The following is an 18,237-nucleotide window of genomic DNA, read 5'->3' as shown; positions in this document are numbered from 1 at the left end:
CTGAGACACATTTCAGAGTTTTGGAGGTATATATTTACTGAAATGTACACACTATGTGTAAATCTTTCTGTTCTATGGGGAAATGTAGGATTTCTCCTACAGGCAATAGCCTTAGAGAAAGTAGTAAAAGAATGAGTAACAAGTAGGGAGTATTCCTCATGTTATAAGAAGTAAGACCTACAGGCACTAAGTATCTGGAAATAAATCGGACAGTAAGAATGAATCAGTAGTGGATAGGCAAAGCTTTCAGTGAAAATAGGAACAACCAAGTATGTGCCTCTAAGTACATATCTATACTCCTATAAATCCTATAATCAAAATGTGCATTGGTAGGGCAACTTTTGTATAAACAGACAACCATCACACTTCAGCAAGATTATGTTACAGGCTAGGGGGGCCTCTAAGCATTCATCTCATGTGTCTTATTGGAAACAAGCAGTTATGGTCAGGCCACCTGGATTTCCCAGGAGTTGTCGTTCATACTGTGGTTGGTGTGAATAGCTCCCTGGAGTTGGGCAGTGCACAACCAGTGCAGCAGATCTGGTTATGTTTCTGTACAAAGTTCAGGGAGCTATTAGTGAATGGCATATACAACCACCTAGAAATGGAATGATGTAGATAGTATGCACCTCTCTGTGAGCCTACTAATGGAGGCAGTAGAGAAACCACTTGCTGTAATTTTTTTTTGTACTCAGATAGGATGTTAATGTTGCACACACGGTTTACCCTTCACAATTCCTTCCAATTTTTACTCCAGTGAATCAGGAGTGAGAATACATTTCTGGGAGAAGAGTTTGGGAGCGTCTTTGAAAGACTTCTGAAGGGGTTTGGGGACATTGGTGATGTTCTGAGAGACTCAAGAGGCATATCTCTTTCATGGCCTTTCTGTCTTGATTTGAATGTTCTTTGCAAAGCATATGCTTTAAAGAGACCAAGTTCTTGGGTCTTTTGCTGCATCCACATAGAAGTTCCTTGACAGCTTACTAGGATGCAAACTGCAGTCCACACAGACGGACCGACCCGAATCACGCAGCTCTCTCTCCTCCCTTCGTTCTGCAACACTTTGGGCTTTTTAAGATCATGAAATCCCGAGCTCTGGGGTCCAAGTTGAAGCCAACCTTAAAGAGAAGCTCTGCTGACTTTGATCCTCAGCTCACAAAGGGAGTTTTTCTGTCTCAGGCAAAATCCTTGCTTGCTAAAGGCCTTTAGCCAGAAGCATGTCACTGTTACTTTATAAGTGGTCTTTCCATTTTAAAGGGTTTTCAAAGACTAACTATATTCTTTTAAGTAACAAAATTTGGAGTTTTTAGCAAACTCCAACCAAATCAGTGTTATGTTTAGGTTGGTTCTTTGGCAGCTAGAAGCTAATTTAAATGATGCTTCCATTGCTTAAAATCTTTTGGAATTCTACCTCCTTTAGAGAGTGTCTTTAGAGATAGTTGGTCAAAGCATCTGGCTTCTTTTGGTGTACCACTGGTAAAACGTCGGGTCTTGGAAAAGTAGCTCAACACATGGTAACATCAGTTTAGTTATCTGTAAGATAAGGCTAACAACTTTCCATCCCTCAGTCCCGTAGAGTGACTTTCCATGGGAACGATGAAACTCAACGCATATGAATTCAGCACTCCTGATAAAGGCGGGGAGATGCTTCCCTTCGGATTCTTTGTTTTGCTTTGCCCGGACGTGTAACTTCTCCCTCCTCTGCCATTTGCACTAACAGACCCACAACCTTCTCCACAAGTCCCCTGCTTTGAAGACAGACTGATGAGCCACAGGAAGAGGCCTCAGTGATGAAAGAAAAGTGTGGAAACAGATTGGAGCTGGGAGCGGGAGCACATATGGAAGCCGACTAACTGATAGAACTTTAATTGTGTGTTGCCTCCCTGCTGTAAGTGCCCTAAGCTGGTAAGAGAGGTTTAATTGGCTGAACACTGTAAATGTAAATTGCCTCTGAATCGAGGCAGAACAGGAACGGCGGGGGTGCACAAAATGCTTCACGATCTTTTGTAATTTAGCCTGTCACTAAGTGGAAAATCAAATACTAAGTTTCCCGGTTCAGTAGCTTTGCAGTTATTCTCTTTCCAACCATATGGAAGCTTCTGGAGGCTTTAATCTTCATAAAGGCAAAGGACGACATGATGGGCTGAAACCGACATAAATCATTTTTGAATTTTCATTTGCCAGTTGGCTTCTGTTATGATTTATGACGGTGTGTTTCTTCCCGGGGGCCACGGAGTCATCCACAGTGGGTAGAGTGGTGGCTCCCCAAAAGATGCATCCACACGCCAACCCTCAGAACCTGTGAATGTGGTCTTATTAAAGAAGAGGCTTTGCAGGTGCAGTTAAGTTAGGGATCATAAGACAATATTATTCTGCATTATCTGGGTGGGCCCTGTATCCCAGAGAGAAGGCCATACAAAGGCAGAGACATAGGTTGGAGTCATGCAGCTGTAAGCCAAGGAGTGGCTGGAGCCTCCAGAAGCCGGAGGAAGCAAAGAAGGATTTTCCACTAGAGCCCTCAAAGGACACATGGCCCTGATAACACTTTGATTTTGGACTTCCTGCCTCTAGAACTCTGAGAGAACAAACTCTGTTGCTTTAAGTGACCAAGACTGTGGTAATTTGTTACGGCAGCCCTGAGAAACTACTACAGTCCCCAAAGCCCAGTGACAGTCTATGACCCCGGGGTAGGTTGGGACAGCAAAGCACAAACATACACACTGTGTTAGTCCGGTCCAGCTGCCCACAAAGTACCATAGACTGGGTGGTTTAAAAAATGGACATGTATTCCTCACATTCCTGGAGAGTGAGAAGGCTAATATCAAGATGCTGATGAGGTAGTTTTCATTCTGGGGCTTTTCATGACTTGCGTGGACTACCGTCTCACTGTGCACTCATGTGACCTTTCTTGCCTAACCCTACTTACCTTCCCAAGCCTCCATCTTGTCCACATATCAATTTTGGGAGGACAAAGGCAGCTCATAACCTGCGCAATCACCTTCCAAAAGGACTGCAAACTCTATTCCGGCTGTAGAGTCTGTAAGAGTGTCAGCAGGGTCTAAGTATTTGGGACCGTTTGGACCACAGAGTCAGGTGAGTTTGATTACTGGACTACGGAACAAGTGGGAAGACACAACGTCACTGGTGGTGTTGACAGTGGTGGAGCCATCTGTGGCAGATGCAAGGCTTGGTGGAACTGGGCAAGTTCTGGCTGGTTTTCAGGTAAATGCAAAAGGAGCCGGGATTTAGAACAAGGTGTTTGGTGAGGCTCTGTATTCATTTCTGAGGGCTGCCGTAAGAAAGTACCACAAGCTGAGTGGCTCAGAGCAACAGAAATTGTCTTACAGTTCTCGAAGCTGTATGTCTGCAGTCGAGGTATTAGCAGGGACTTCTGACGTCTGTCATTTATGGAGGAATATTAGGGCATCCTTCCCGTCTCTTCTTAGTGTCTGATGGTTTGCTGGCAACCTTGGATATTCCTTCACTTGTCACCCTATAACCCCAGTCGCTGCCTTTGTAACCACATGGTGTTCTCCCTGTTTGTCTCTGTGTCTTCACACAGCTCTGTTTCCATAGGGACACCAGTCTGACTTGGAGCCCACACTGCTCCAGCATGACTTCATCTTAACTAATTACATCTGTAATGACCCTGTTTCCAAATAAGGTCATATTTGGAGGTACTGAGTGCTTAGGACTTCAATATATTTTTGGGGGACACAATTCAACCCAGGACTGATACCCTAAAGGAAGAATGGGGTACAGTAGAAATGGATGTCTTGGGGAGGTAATGGAGGACTGGAGGAGAAGGACACCAAGTTCAGGAAGACTGGCAGGGCCCTGGGCACTAGGATGGGATTTAGGGGTCATGCTCCAGCTTCTGGACAGATTCCTAGTATAGGCACCTGGAAACAGAAGATTAGAAACAAGAGGAGGGAAGATTAGAAAGATTAAAAGATTAGAAGATTAGAAACAAGAGGAAGAAAGACTCAAGTCTGGGAGCCAAGCAAGACCCCTGGAGTAAGAGAGTTCAAGGTGACTTATTTTAACAATGGCTGCATGTAGGTCTCCAGTGAATTGGCCTGGAACACAAGTAAAAAAAACTGCCAATGGGAGCTAATAGCAGAAATCCAGGCTCATCCCTCATGAACAACGTGGCAAGGAATGCAGTTTGTTTTGGCCTTTGGAACAACATTTCTGAACAAAGATGGCGAGGGCTTTTGCTAGCATCCTGATTAAACAAATACAAAACACAGAAATGAATGGCAGAATGAGCAATATATGGTAGGTCTCATGGGCTCTCCAACTTCAAGCTCTAAATTCTGGCTCTTCAAAACCCTTCTGCATGAGACATATGAAATGAGGAATTGAACCTAATCCCTGAGTCCCAAGCCTCCTTAAGAAAAGATGCACATTTTCATCAGAAGGATTAATCAATCTTCCCAGCAGTTCCAAAATCAGATGCAGAGTGAAAAAGGAATGCATTTAGTGAGTGCACATTAGCAAGTCATATAGCTTCATGTATGACTTATAGCTGTATTGGTTATATATGCAAATCCAGACATTCATTTCAATTAGCATAATACTTACAAATGATGTAATTTCTTAGTATGAGTGTGATCTTTCAACATCAGTATCCAAATGAATACAAGTATTAAACATTCATACAAACAGAACAAATAACTGTTCAGCTACTGAATTTAGCTAAACCAGCTGATTGGGCCATTTTAATACCCTCCTGGGTTCTTATTAGAGCAGGAAACCTTTTTTTTTTTCCTTCTTAAGTTTTGATTAATTACCAATTACAGGAAAATTAGACGGCTGCCGTGTGAAAGGTCTTGATGAGGGAGCAGGAGGCTGGCTGAGGACAAAGCAAAAGCTGGTGCCATGCACCCCCTCTTCACCCTTTCCCCTCCATAAGTGTAGCATCCCTCAGGCAGCCTCACTGAAACCTCCCTTCCCCTCACCTTCCCCCAACAGCAGGGTATATAACACGCCTACCCTCACAACCCGGGGCAGCCGCATCTCTGCCTGCCCACGGGTCCTGTCCCCGTGCTCTAATAAACCACCTTTTTGCACCAGAGACGTCTTAAGAATTCTTTCTTTAGCCGTCGGCTCTGAACCTCACCCCACCGAACCCCACCTAGGTTCAAGAACTTCATCAGTCTGACATACATCATAAAATCAAGTATGGGTATGAGTCTTTGAAAACAGATGAGAGTACCCAGACATGGAACCTGAGGGGTCAGCAGCAGGTGGGGTTGGAGGCTGGCAGTGCCTGAGAGCTGGTGAATGAAAAAGGAAGTGAGTCAGGCCCATTGGTCACCGCTGGGCAAATATTAGCTCAAAAATCACTGCCTGAGCCTGTGACTTAAAGCCAACTTCTGGAGAATAATTTGTATTTTCTCACCAGAACAGGGACACACTATCAGGACTTGGCACCAGACAAGTTACGTATAGGATCAACAATGTATTAAGAACAAAGATACACGGAGAAAAGCTTCAGAGAAAATAAAGATACCAAACAGTCCTTCAAATCATGGTGTGATGGGTAATTTCAGGTGTCAGCTTGGCCAGGCTAGACAGTGCTTGGTCAGACATCAGTCTAGATGTTGTGGGAAGGGTGTTTGTTTGTTTGTTTGTTTTAAAGATGTAATTAACATTTAAATCTGTAGGCTTTGAGAAGCAGATTACTCTCCATAACATGGGCACGCCTCATCCAACAGGTGAAGACCCTAAGAGAAATGACTGAGGTGCCCTGAGGAGGAGGAAATTCTGCCTCCTGCTTGCTTTTGGATTGAGCAGCAACATCAATGCTTCCCTGGGTCCACACCCTGCCCTGTGGTTTTCAGACTTGTGAGCTTCCGCACTGTTGTGAGCTTGTTCCTTAAAATAAGACTGTCTCTTTATCTATATTTCTTCTATTAAATTATTGTATATAGGATATTCATACTATAATACATCAGGATTTTTAATTGTATAAAAAGTATATAATGTAATGAACTTATGGATGAATTAATTTATTGTATTGTATTAGTGTTTATATATGTATAAATGCATATATTTCCTATTGGTCTGTTTCTCTGGAGAACTCTAAAACGCTTGAGTTAGAAAGCTTGGATGTGCCCTCCTCCCACACTTAGCTCAGTGTCTGTGAATGGAATACTACTTGCCTGGGACAATTCTTTATCGTGCAGGACTGTCTCACTCATATCACAGAGCATTTTTCATCCTTGTCCCTTTCTCCATTGAATAGCCCTAGTAGCTTCTTCCCAAGGCATTATGAGAACCAAAAATACTTGTACACACTCCAAACTCTCCCTAAGGGACTGCCTGGTACTGGCCCAGTTGAGAATTACTGATTTAGTTCAGCCTTCTCATTGAATGGATGAACAAATTGAGGAGCTGAGAAATTGTGACTTTTTTTCAATATTAATTAATAGCTAAACAGTCATGAGAACTAAGGGGTTTGGATTCCTACTTTAGTACATTCTTACCTTTTTTATAATTCTTACAGAATAAGCCTGAATGTGTTCATTTATATATTGAATGTATAAAAACTCTCAGCATGGTATAAATTAAGCATTTAGCACATAGAATTTATTATTCTACTTTTCACATTTTTGAAACATCTGAAGCTAGGATGTAATCATTAATTGCTTGATTCTCCAGTGTCCTTTCTTTTGGGAGGAATAGTGTTTCCCATTGGTTTAGCTAAGTGGTTCCAGTAAGACCTGTCCTGTTCCTATGTGACTCTGCCCCCTCAGGCTGCAAGTGGCTTGAGTGGACGTCACAACCAAGGCCAGCCCATCAGTTATTCTCTCCTGTTAATTTTTAAACTCTGAATAAGGAGAGTCAACAGTTCTTTGGAAACTCTAGGATGTCATGCCCAGGGGTTGTGGGCAGTTGTTTTCCACTGTAAGAAAGAGGTTGGTTTGTAGCAAAAGTGAGAGAGGTCAAGACAGAGAAAGAAGCAGAAATGAGAAAGGAGGGGGTGGTCTCTGCAGGGGTGGGGCCCTTGGTTCCAATCATTTCTGAGACTGAGCTGCTCCCTTTCCTCCCTGAAGTCTGTATGGTGTGTCATTCACAACTAAAATCATCTTTTCTTTTTACCAGAAAATGACTCACCGAATTTTCTTTATGATGATGCACTAGAGAAGCCCAGCAATAATCCCACTGGGGCTTGATGGCATAACCTGGGAGGGACTCCTAATCCTCCCAGTGAGGGCAGTGGTGTTAGCTGTGTCATCAAGGTGACATCATTGTGTAGGGAAGAGAGCTGGAGGCTTCAATGAATTTGAAAGTGTACATCCATCACAATTTTCATCACCATTATCAGAATCATCCAGACCTGTATTTTTTTCCCTGAGTTTAGTGAATGTGTCCTTATAGAAAGTTTCCTTTCTTTCTGAAATCCCATCCTTGCCATAGATGTCCAGTTCACACCAAAGTTCTATTCTTTGAGATACAGCATTTGGTGTGACATCTACAACTTCTTGCATACTTGCGTGCAACAGGTGACTGAGCTGGGCTCTGTGTGGAATTTCTGATCACACAGGTGGGTAGTATTAGGGGGTTTTGTATTTGATCATGGGTGAAGTTCTTCTCATCCTTATATTCCTTCTTAGGATATCCACACAAGGACTCCTGCTGCTTCTTGCAGACCTAAGATATCCCCAGCTGATGAGGGACTTGGCAGATTGACTGATTGGTTGTTTGTTCACCCCACTACCCACATTTGTTCTCTCTTTTCCTCAGTGGTGTCACCCTAGCCTGACGTGCAAAGGGTGCACATCCTCACTCTGCACCAGCCAATGAGACACCACCATGCTGCCCATGATGAATCATATTGCAAGCCCAGCGAGCTGGGAAATGACACCAGTGCCAAAATGCCAAGACCCATGCCTCATCTACCACAGAAGGTAGGACATACTTGATCTACTCACCTCAAACTGAAGAGAAAATTTATAGTCAGAGTCTTTGGCCATATCCTTGATGTAGGCGTCAAAGTCATCCAGTTGAACTGGGCTTTACCAAACACAAAGAAATATATGTTTAAAAAATCTGGTTGGCAGCTATCTATACTGTTTAATGTCATACTTTTCAAACATGAATGATTTTCTTGGAGAAAAAAACATTTTTACTTGCTCTTTTGTTGTTAAAGTAATCAGTTCCTAGTATGTTGTGATTAAAAAGAGGGCCTTATATATATTTTACTCCCTTGAGAGGGGAAAGAGCTCTAGATTTTCAATCGGCTCTAATTCCAGCAATAAAATATTATATATATGGGATGCTTGGGTGGATCAGTCGGTTCAATGTCTGTCTTCGGCTCAGGCCATGATCTCGGAGCCCTGGGATCAAGTTCTTCCTTGCTCAGCAGGGAACCTGCTTCTCCCTCTGCCTGCTCTGCCGGCCACTCCCCCTGCTGTGTTCTTTCTCTCTCTGACAAATAAATAAAAAAAACTTTAAAAAATTATATATATATGCATGCTTACATACATACATGTATATATGTTGTTTCTAGAAAATTCGGATTGATGGGAAATCACAAAGGATTAGAGTTTGGAGAACTGTTTGAGATATGGTTTTATTTTACTTATTGTGTGATCATGGAAAATTGAATCTTGTGAGATTGAAAGTTCTCCTCTATAAAATACTATGGTCATACTTACCTTCCAACACAGTATATTAAAGAACCTTAGAAGTTTAAACAGCTTTACAAGTATAGGCACTGTACTGCTAGCTACACTGTCTTCTCAGGGCAGAGCAGGGTCAACGCAATGAAGCACATATCCAGAAAGCTTCTAGAGCCTCATTCTTTGAGAGCCATGTTTAGAGGCTTGTGTGTCTATAAAACTATCAAAAAGGCTCAAAGGTACAATCAAGTAATGCATCTGAGCTTATGTGTCTATATCTCCAGCCAAAGTTCTTACCTCTTTCCTTCTTCTTTTTGTGAATAAGAATTATATTTTATTTCCTACAGTTTTCCGTAGCTGCTTATCTTTCCTGGATTACCTACACCAACCTGCTCACTAAGCTTCACATGATGCTGAGCTCTGGCAACTAGTCCAAGCCTTTCCACTTTGGCAGAATCCACACAGAGACCTTTCCCTTAGTCTTACTGCAAATTTCTCCACTGTATCCTCTACCTGTGGCCTTATGTCCTATTAGCAAATGCATAGTATTATGAATAGCTGTTTGTTTAAAGTTGTTGATTAACCAATATGACAGATTATGTTAAGATTTTAGTAGATTTTAGAGATTTTTATTTATTTATTTGACAGAGAACACAAGTAGGCAGAGAAGCAGGCAGAGAGAGAGAGGAGGAAGCAGACTCCCTCTGCTGAGCAGGGAGCCCATGCAAAGTTCGATCCCAGGACCCTGGGATCATGACCTGAGCTGAAGGCAGAGGCTTTAACCCACTAAGCCACCCAGGTGCCCAAGATTTTAGTAGATTTTAAAGGGCATTACACATCCCAGATTACACTTGAGTGTTAACTGTTTCACATAATAGCATTAATGACTTGTTTCCATAAAACACACCCCAGAGCATACATATTCACATATGTTTTATTGCTCGGTTGATCCCTGAAGTAGACAACTGAAGACAACTGATCCCTGAAGCAACATCAGCCCCATGCTTCAAATGGGACAGCCAAAGCTAAGTGAGTAAAGTGAGTAGTTCAAGATCACATGGCCCCTCAGCAGTGGAATGTTGACCAGCTCTGCAGGAGAATGTCTCTGGTTAAAAGACATACCCCCGTCAAATTTGCCACCTTCTAAGAGAATGACTAAAGGTGGAGCTCCAGTCCTAGAATGAATTCCCTTAGACCTGCCCTCTCTGGCTGTTGTCTTTGAGCAGTGCATTGACCTTAAGGTTGGGTTTAACGATTCTAGCTTTCATCCTGTTACCAGGAGAATGGAAGCACAAATAGGGAAGGCAATCTGAGAAAATATTTATGGGTAGGAAAAAGCAAAAGGAAAAGAGAGACAGAGAAAGGGCCAGGAAACAATAGAATGAACATCAGGGAGAGGGGAAGTGGGAAGTATGGTAAAGAGGAGCAAAAGAAGCTAGGAGGGAGGAGAGATCAGGAGGATAAAGATTTAGGGAGAAAAGGGAGAAGAGAAGGTAGAACAGAGGACTGGTAAAGTGAGAATAGGTAGAAACTGGAAAAGGGAGCCACAGGGACATGGTGGGGTAGGGATGGCTCTGGGAGGGAAAGAGAAAGGGTAACGAGAAAACAAATAAAAATGTGGGGCAGGGGCTCCCCCTTTTATTTTATTATTTTTTAAAGATTTTATTTATTTATTTGACAGAGACAGAAATCACAAGCAGGCAGAGAGGCAGGGGGAAGCAGGCTTCCTGCTGAGCAGAGAGCCTGATGCCGGGGCTTGATCCCAACACCCAGAGACCATGACCTGAACCGAAGGCAGATGCTTAACCCACTGAGCCACCCAGGTGCCCGGGGGCTCCCCTCTTTTAGACAGGTTTTTAGAACAGGCTTTTAGAGAAGGAGGGAGGACCAGAAAGAAAATGAGAAAAAGGAAGGAGGAAGCTGATTTGACATGACGTCATGTGACGTGATGTGGCTTGTGGGCAGGGTCAACCACAACTGTACTTTACCCAGACTTTTGTCCATGTCTTGCTTCTCCTCCTCCCTGCCAGGTCTTGGGAGGAGCAAGCCTGACAGTGTCTCCCATTTTGGTCCAGAGACCCTGTCTTCTAACATGCCTCCCCACTTCACTTAACAACCCAACCAAAAATTTTGGACAACAAAGTCTTTCTGTTCCTGTCAAATCATTCTTTTCAGGTGACACTAGCTCTCTTCTATTTTGGTTGATGTTGTCTCTCCTGCATCAGTTGATATATGCCAATGGAACACACACTGATTTGAAATGGGTTTAGGAAAAAATTATTCTGTTATCTGTACCTGAAAAAAATCTGTATATCACTCAAGGCTAAATAGAAATATTTTGCATCAACTTTTTTTTTAATGTACTCCACTAGCGTGAATGCCACAGATTTTTTTTTTTTTTAATTTGACAGAGAGAGAGGGATCACAAGTAGGCAGAGGGGCAGACAGAGAGAGAGGAGGAAGCAGGCTTCTCAGCGAGCAGAGAGCCTGATGTGGGGCTCGATCCCAGGACCATGAGATCTTGACCTGAGCCAAAGGCAGAGGCTTAACCCACTGAGCCACCCAGGCACCCCTGCCACAGATTTTTTTTTAATTTAAAAAACAGTTTTTTAATGTTTAGTTAGTCACCATATGGTACATCATTGGTTTTTGATGCAGGTGTTCGAGGGATTCATTATTTACATATAATACCCAGTGTTGGTTATAACACATGCCCTCCTTAATACCCATCACCCAGCTACCCTATCTGTCCCTTCACCTCCTCCCCTCTGAAATCCTCAGATTGTTTTCCAGAGTCCATAGTCTCTTCTCCCCCTCTGATTCCCTCCACTTCAGTTTTCCCTTCGTTCCCTGAATGTCCTCCATGATAGTCCTTATGTTCCACATATGAGTGAAACCATATGGTAATTGTCTTTCTCTGCTTGACTTATTTCACTCAGCACAATCCCCTCCAGTTCCAGTCATGTTGATGCCAATGGTGACTATTCATCCTTTCTGACAGCTGAGAAATATTCTAATGTATATATGGACCACATCTTCTTTATCCATTCATGTGTTGAAGGTCATCTTGGCTCCTTCTACAGTTTGCCTATTGTGGACATTGCTGCTATGAACATTGGGGTGCATGTTATTTTTTCACTACATCTGTATCTTTGGGGTAAATACCCCCTAATGCATTTGCTGGGTCATAGGGTAGCTCTATTTTTAACTTTTTGAGGAAACTCCATACTGTTTACAAAAGTGGCTGTATCAGCTTACCGTCCCACCAACAGTATGAGAGTTTCCCTTTCTCCACATACTTGCCGACATTTGTTGTTTCCTGCCTTGTTAATTTTTGCCATGAATACCACAGATTTGACTGGAATCCCTAATTGCTTCCTATTAATTCATCAATATTTTATCCTAGGTAAATATCAAGGATAAACTCTAGGTATGGAAATGTTCCACTCTTTATTTGCAGAGTTTTAACTAATGGCCTGGAGGTGACAATCTAATTAGACCTTTGAAATCAACTGATGGGTAATTTTTTGCTCCAGAATCTTAATTCTTATGACTTAGCAGTTCAGTAGATAAGTGAAACCAAGGCTAGCTACAATAATTATTCTTTTCTATTTATTACAAAGACTTCCTGAGACAGCATTTCTCAAAGTACTGATTATAATATCAAATAGAGTAAAAGCCTTTCCCCACACTAAGCACAGCATTTCAAGTATAAAATGGCAAAGGTTTTTGTACAACTTTGATTTAGCGAGCTATTAGAGGTTTTCTCAATTTAGAATAGCAGACCTCCTCCAACAAGACTTTTATAATTCCCAATAGTGCATTCTTTCTCAGTTTTCATATGATGACAATTTTCCTTATTCCTGACTTGTTTTCTGTGATACACTTTCTTAGTGGCCTCTGCCACCTATACATGTAAACACCCCCACACATAATGGTTTAGCTGTTGAAATATACACTTGCTTCTTTTTAATGTTTTCTTTCTTTAAGTAATCTCTATACGCAATGTGGGGCTTGAACTCATGACCCTGAGATCAAGAGTTGCAGGCTTCTCCAACTGAGCCAGCCAGGGGCCCCTACATTTGCCTCTTTCTTAAGCATCCCTCCTATTGGAAGACAAGCAATCATTTTGATTTGCTAAGTGAAGATCACTGGGAAGAACTTTTAAAAATGTTTTTTACAAGAAACAGTAAGAAAAACTTACCATATTATATACTTCAAAGTTTCTAAGACTAATCTTCAACGTTTTTACCACAAAAAGAAACAGTAATTATGTGACAGGATGGAGGTGTTGGCTGAATGCTACAGTGGGACTCATACTGCCTTATATCAGTGTATTAAATCAACACATGGCACACCCGAAACTTACACACTGTTCTAGGTCAGTTATATCTCAATAATAAAAAACCAACTTACTTAGTCAGTTTCCTCTTCTTTAAACCATTTTTACTCCTGAGAATTAAAAAAAAAAAAAGACAGCTTTATTTGGGCAAAAGAATTGATTGACATAATGATGAAACTTCAAGAGCTTTAAATAAGTACATCAGACACCTCAATTTTATTTAATTTTTATTAAACATACCTCCAGTTTGTTTAATTACTTTTCCTTAAATGAGAAGATAATGATACTAATTTTAGATTCACTTCTTAAACAGTCTATTAGATTACAGGAACGTACTTGTACTTTATATTTTGGGTTTGCCAAATACTAAATTCTAGAAATAAAATCTCTTGCTACTAGGGGTTAAGTGGCTGAAGTATTTTATAAATAAACAGAAATATATGTTGCCTGAAAACTCTAAGATCTATAAGTGAGAAGGAAAGAATTGGGGAATAAAAGGGAGACCTACATGTCTGGGAAGGTGGACATGTTTGTTGTCAAAGACTCAAAGAACCTTTTCAGTATCTTCCCTGGGAATGTGACTTTGTGCTCTCCATGTTGGCATGTATCTTTTTTTTTTAATTTTTAAGATTTATTTATTTATTTGAGAGAGAGTGTATGTGTGCACAAGCAGGAGGGGCAGAGGGAGAGGCAGATAAAATCTCAAGCAGATTCTGCATTGAGCACAGAGCCTGATGGCGGAGCTCGATCTCATGACCCTGAGATCATGACCTGAGTGGAAACCCAGAGTTGGATGCTTGACAGACAGCTCCACCCAGGTGCCCTGGCAAGTATCATAGAATTCTATTATGGCATTGTTCTTACTCAACTTTGAGCTATTTTTTTAAGCTATCTGAAGAATTGTACCTATTACTTACTACTTCTTAATTCATTGTTATTCTGTAAGCTCAAACATGAGCTTACAATGTGACTGCAATGTCAATGCATGCTTCGGTTAATTACATTATTGGGGGTAGTTAGGTTAATCGTTTTCAACCAATAAGAGATAACTGACCTAAGTTAATGAATGCGAATATGGTCTCTGCTGAAACACTCCATTACTGTACTTTTATTGTTTTATATAAATGACAAATATTGATATGATTATGAGTAACAATTTTTACAAATAGTTTCCCAAGGTCTTTAAGTATTGATAGAAGCACTCAAACTTGCAGAAAATAAGCCATCTGTAGTAAATAACCAGTGTGATCTGAAGACTCTCATGTGCCAGAACATTTATTATATTAAAAATTCTGGGGGTGGTTAGGTGGCTCAGTTGGTTAAGGAACCTGACTCTTGATTTCAGCTCAGGTCATGATCTCAGGCTTGCAAGATTAAGCCCCGAGTCGGGCTCCCTGCTCAGCTCAGTCTGCTTGAGAATCTCTATCTCCATCTCCCCCTCCCCCTGCTCATGCTCATTCTCTCTAAATAAATAAACAAAATCTTTAGAAAAAAATAAAAATTAGAATTGTGAATATCTGAGTACCTTCATTTCTAGAAAGTCTGTAGCACAAGGGAACACTGCTTCCTCTGTGCCCTTGTAGCGTGTTGTTCACCGACTGTCTCTCCCAGGGTCTGTCAGTTGCTTCTGTGCTCCTTGCTACACAGTCCTTCCCCCTACTCCCGCCCCCCTACAAGAGCTGAGCATAGGTAATAGGACACACTGTGGTGCTCAATAAGTGTTTCGTGAATTGGGTTGAAACAAAACACCTTTGCTGTGTTGCCCCCACAATTTTACTTAATGATTCAACGAGGAGTTTGATACTAGACTCGGGAAGTGGAACTGGCAGATGGATAGGAAGTTACAAAGGGCAGGGAATTTAGGGGAAATACCCATTTAGGCAAGTGGTGTTTCTGGTTCTCATTTCCTGGTTGTAAGGCCGTTTTTATTTCTTCCTACTTCTGAGTGACAACAATCCATTCCATAGCTATTTGTTCTTCCTCATCTTCTGTCTTTCATGTTTGGGATGTAGAGGGAACAGACATTCCATTTTTTATTTTGGCTCTCCCTCATCCCCTCAAAACACCACTGTGATGTTGGACAGAGTTGTATCATCTAGGCATTTGGGAACCTAAATGAACAGCTTTTGAATAATTTCTACTCAGCTCTTGTGAGGGCAATGTGGTTAACTTTAGGAATCCCACGTTCACTTTGTATCATGGGAGCTAAAGACTTTGGTGCTTTATGACAGAGGAATGTTTGCTGAGATAACTAACGGTTTGGTGAAGTCAGGAGGCTTCTAAGATGTTTGGTGATTGAGAGTGGGAAAGGAAAAAACAAATCCCAAACCAACTTTTCCTATCTAAACAGACTTAGAGGGAAACTGGGAAGAAACAAATGATGTGGGAGAGTGACACCGAATAAATTCAGTGCTGAAATATTGAGCTGCTACTATTCAACAGCTGTGTAGAAACCCGATTCCTGGAAGACAGTCACTTTTTTTCTTTCAAACTCATTCATTGATTGAATTTTACATAGAATGTAAAATTCTACCACATGTTTTCAATAACTTAATGCCAAAAGTGTATGTCTAAGTGTATGTCTTCATGATTTGTGTACAACCTTTATGTTCTGCTTAGGTTTTGCAGAATTCCCAAAGATTCCAAATTCTCATAGCCTTAGGCTGTGGGACAAGGACAGGACTGAATTATGAAACTCCACAACCATGCAGATGGAATTCTCCTACCTTTTCAATTGTTGTGCTAATTCTAAGACTTAAATTAGGGGATGATTCACTTTTAAACATGTAAATGAAGTTTTTGCCAGCCATTTGGACATCAGGACTTTATGGAAAGAGCTAGTGTGTGTGCCTGTTATCGTGAACATTTGAGGTGATGTTTAGGGTGTCATCTTGTCATTGCAAAAGATTATTTGAGTCATTGATAACACGCATAGACAAATAGCATATAGGCATACACAGTCATGCACATCTGTTAATTTTCTCTTTTAGTTTTATCAGTTAGGGAAGGTTCAAAATCTTAATGACTGCAAGAAGTTAAGATGCGTAAGTCCTTCATGGTTATGAGATCTTGGAAAGCCGGACAGACAGGAATTCATTGCGAAGGGGAATATGAAAAGAGGCAATGGAAGAAGCCTGGGATTTACAATGACTAAAAACAAACCAACAAAACCACCCTGAAACAACCCACAATACTCTAACTGTCCCCAACTTCTCAAGTGCTACTTACTTTTCCATGAGCTAACTGGATATCATCCCCAACTCTTAAAAAGGCGTTTAGAGTTATATCATTCTCTGAATAAAATATGCAATAACCACAAGGAAGCTGAGCAGTTTAAACTAAATGTTGTTTCATGGTTAAAATGACAACTGTGGCAGGTTTCGAGCAGGCAGATGGATACTTCAGCAGAGCAGGAGGTGACTATGGCGTTAATAAAAAAAGTAGTAACAATGAATCCAGATAGAGCTGGTCCAAAAGAAATGGTTTTCTCTGATCAGGAAACCCAAAATGAGATGAGGGTAGCCAGAAATCCTGGCAGAACACCATCTTAAGACTAAGCCACCTTGGGCACTGGTGACCGGCTCCGGTTTTGCTATTACCCTGGGAGAAGATTCGAGCAACACGATGAGAGAGAAAGCGTCTCCTGATATCCACACGGACCACTCATCAGGAGGATTTAAAAAAATTAACGGGAACATCTATTCCCACAAAGTCGGCAGTTTAGAGAAGAAATCAGGCTGTGTGTGAGGAAGGAGGTGGGTGGGTGGCTCTGTTTTGAGTGGTTGTTAACAGACGAGGTGAAATATGAAGTAGACGCATCTGGAGGAGGTTTAAAAATGACTATCTAGGAAATGAAAGCAGGGGGAAACATCCACGTGTTACTAGAAGAAGAGAAAAGTCGCCAACAGTAGGGACCCCGGGTAGCTTTGGGAGTGCTAAGCTAGCTGTACCTGAAAAAAAACAACCACCAGGATCGTGTGTTTTCCTTTTGTTATATCTGACCTAGCACAAGCCTTGGGCTGAAAACAGAGTTGATGTTTAGTGTATTCTCATTGGTTTCTATGTGTCTGCCTTACTGCAAGTGACAGAAAGCCTGGGGCTCCATGTTTTGCCTTCTCTTCACACCTGGAGATAACCATTTACAGTCTCAAGACCATTCTTCTAAAAACGACTGAAGGGTTTTTTTTTTAAACAAACAAACAAAAACAAAAAGACTCTAAGCAAAAACCAAACAAACACAACTACTGAAGGGCTCCCCCCGCTAAGTTGGGTCTCATGCCAGTTGACCAGTACTATAAATAGACCGTGAAGGGGTTGTTGGAATTTGAAGATGTGTGCATCAGGGGGACCTATTAAGAAAGATATGCAAAAAAAGCACAGGCCTGATATAAGGGTAGAAACTATACTGTGGGAAAGTCAGAGAATTAAGCAGAAAAATTAATACAAGAGCATATGCATCTTTCTTGCTTGTGTTTGAACCGTTATCATGGAGGGTACTTTAAGGGTATTGGGTACAAGTATTCTGATGATAGGTAGAATACTTGAGAACGATTAATAGGTGTTGAGTGAAAAGTGATGCATATTTTGAAGGTCAGAATGGAATTTTGGCACTACTCGTACCTGAATACTATCTGATATCAAATACTTAAAATACCGTGTTGGCTATTGTAAAACCCTATACTTAAAACTGTTATTAAAACCAACTTGGAGTAACAGTGAATGAATCCTCATTATCTAGGACATTCTTCTGATTCCATTACTTAGCACATCAGTGTCTACCATGTTTCAACACTTTTCCTCTGTTCTCCAAAAAAAAAAAAAAAAATTTTTTTTAAAACAAAACAAGCCCCCCACTCCCATGCTGGTATTAATCTCTTTTGTGAGGAAGTCCTTTTTGGTATTTCTTCCATTGCAACTTGAAATCCTAACCTTGCTGGCTGTGTTTGTTCTGTCCTTGGAGGAGCTGAGGAACATTTGATCAACTGCCTTTTGGAATAAATAACTCTGTAGATTGCTTTTCATTCACTCTCCCCCTGCTCTCCCCACTCAGGCGCCATTTTTCCAGTTCATGAGCTATTTTTTTTTTAAAAGATTTTATTTATTTGACAGACAGAGATCACAAGTAGACAGAGAGGCAGGCAGAGAGAAAGAGGAGGAAGCAGACTACCTGCTGAGCTGAGAGCCCGATGTGGGACTCCATCCCGGAACCCGAGATCATGACCTGAGCCAAAGGCAGAGGCTTTAACTCACTGAGACACCCAG

At 41.4% G+C, this 18,237-nt stretch overlaps 1 protein-coding gene across 3 annotated transcripts in view; it reads right to left on the bottom strand.

The window, feature by feature from the left end:
• Positions 1-18,237, bottom strand: part of PTPRO (protein tyrosine phosphatase receptor type O) — a 243,609-nt gene that overhangs the window by 18,332 nt on the left and 207,040 nt on the right. For all 3 annotated transcript variants that reach the window (XM_032347425.1, XM_032347426.1, XM_032347427.1), the window contains 2 exons: positions 13,050-13,085; positions 7,944-8,025 (listed from right to left, as the gene is read on the bottom strand). In XM_032347425.1, the coding sequence (XP_032203316.1) occupies positions 7,944-8,025; positions 13,050-13,085 (118 nt within the window). The remainder of the gene's footprint in view (positions 1-7,943; positions 8,026-13,049; positions 13,086-18,237) is intronic.

The sequence above is a fragment of the Mustela erminea genome, chromosome 6 (assembly GCF_009829155.1).
Source record: "Mustela erminea isolate mMusErm1 chromosome 6, mMusErm1.Pri, whole genome shotgun sequence".
Classification (NCBI taxonomy): domain Eukaryota; kingdom Metazoa; phylum Chordata; class Mammalia; order Carnivora; family Mustelidae; genus Mustela; species Mustela erminea.
The sequence above is the reverse complement of the archived record's forward strand: the minus strand, read 5'-3'. Positions and strand labels throughout refer to the sequence as shown.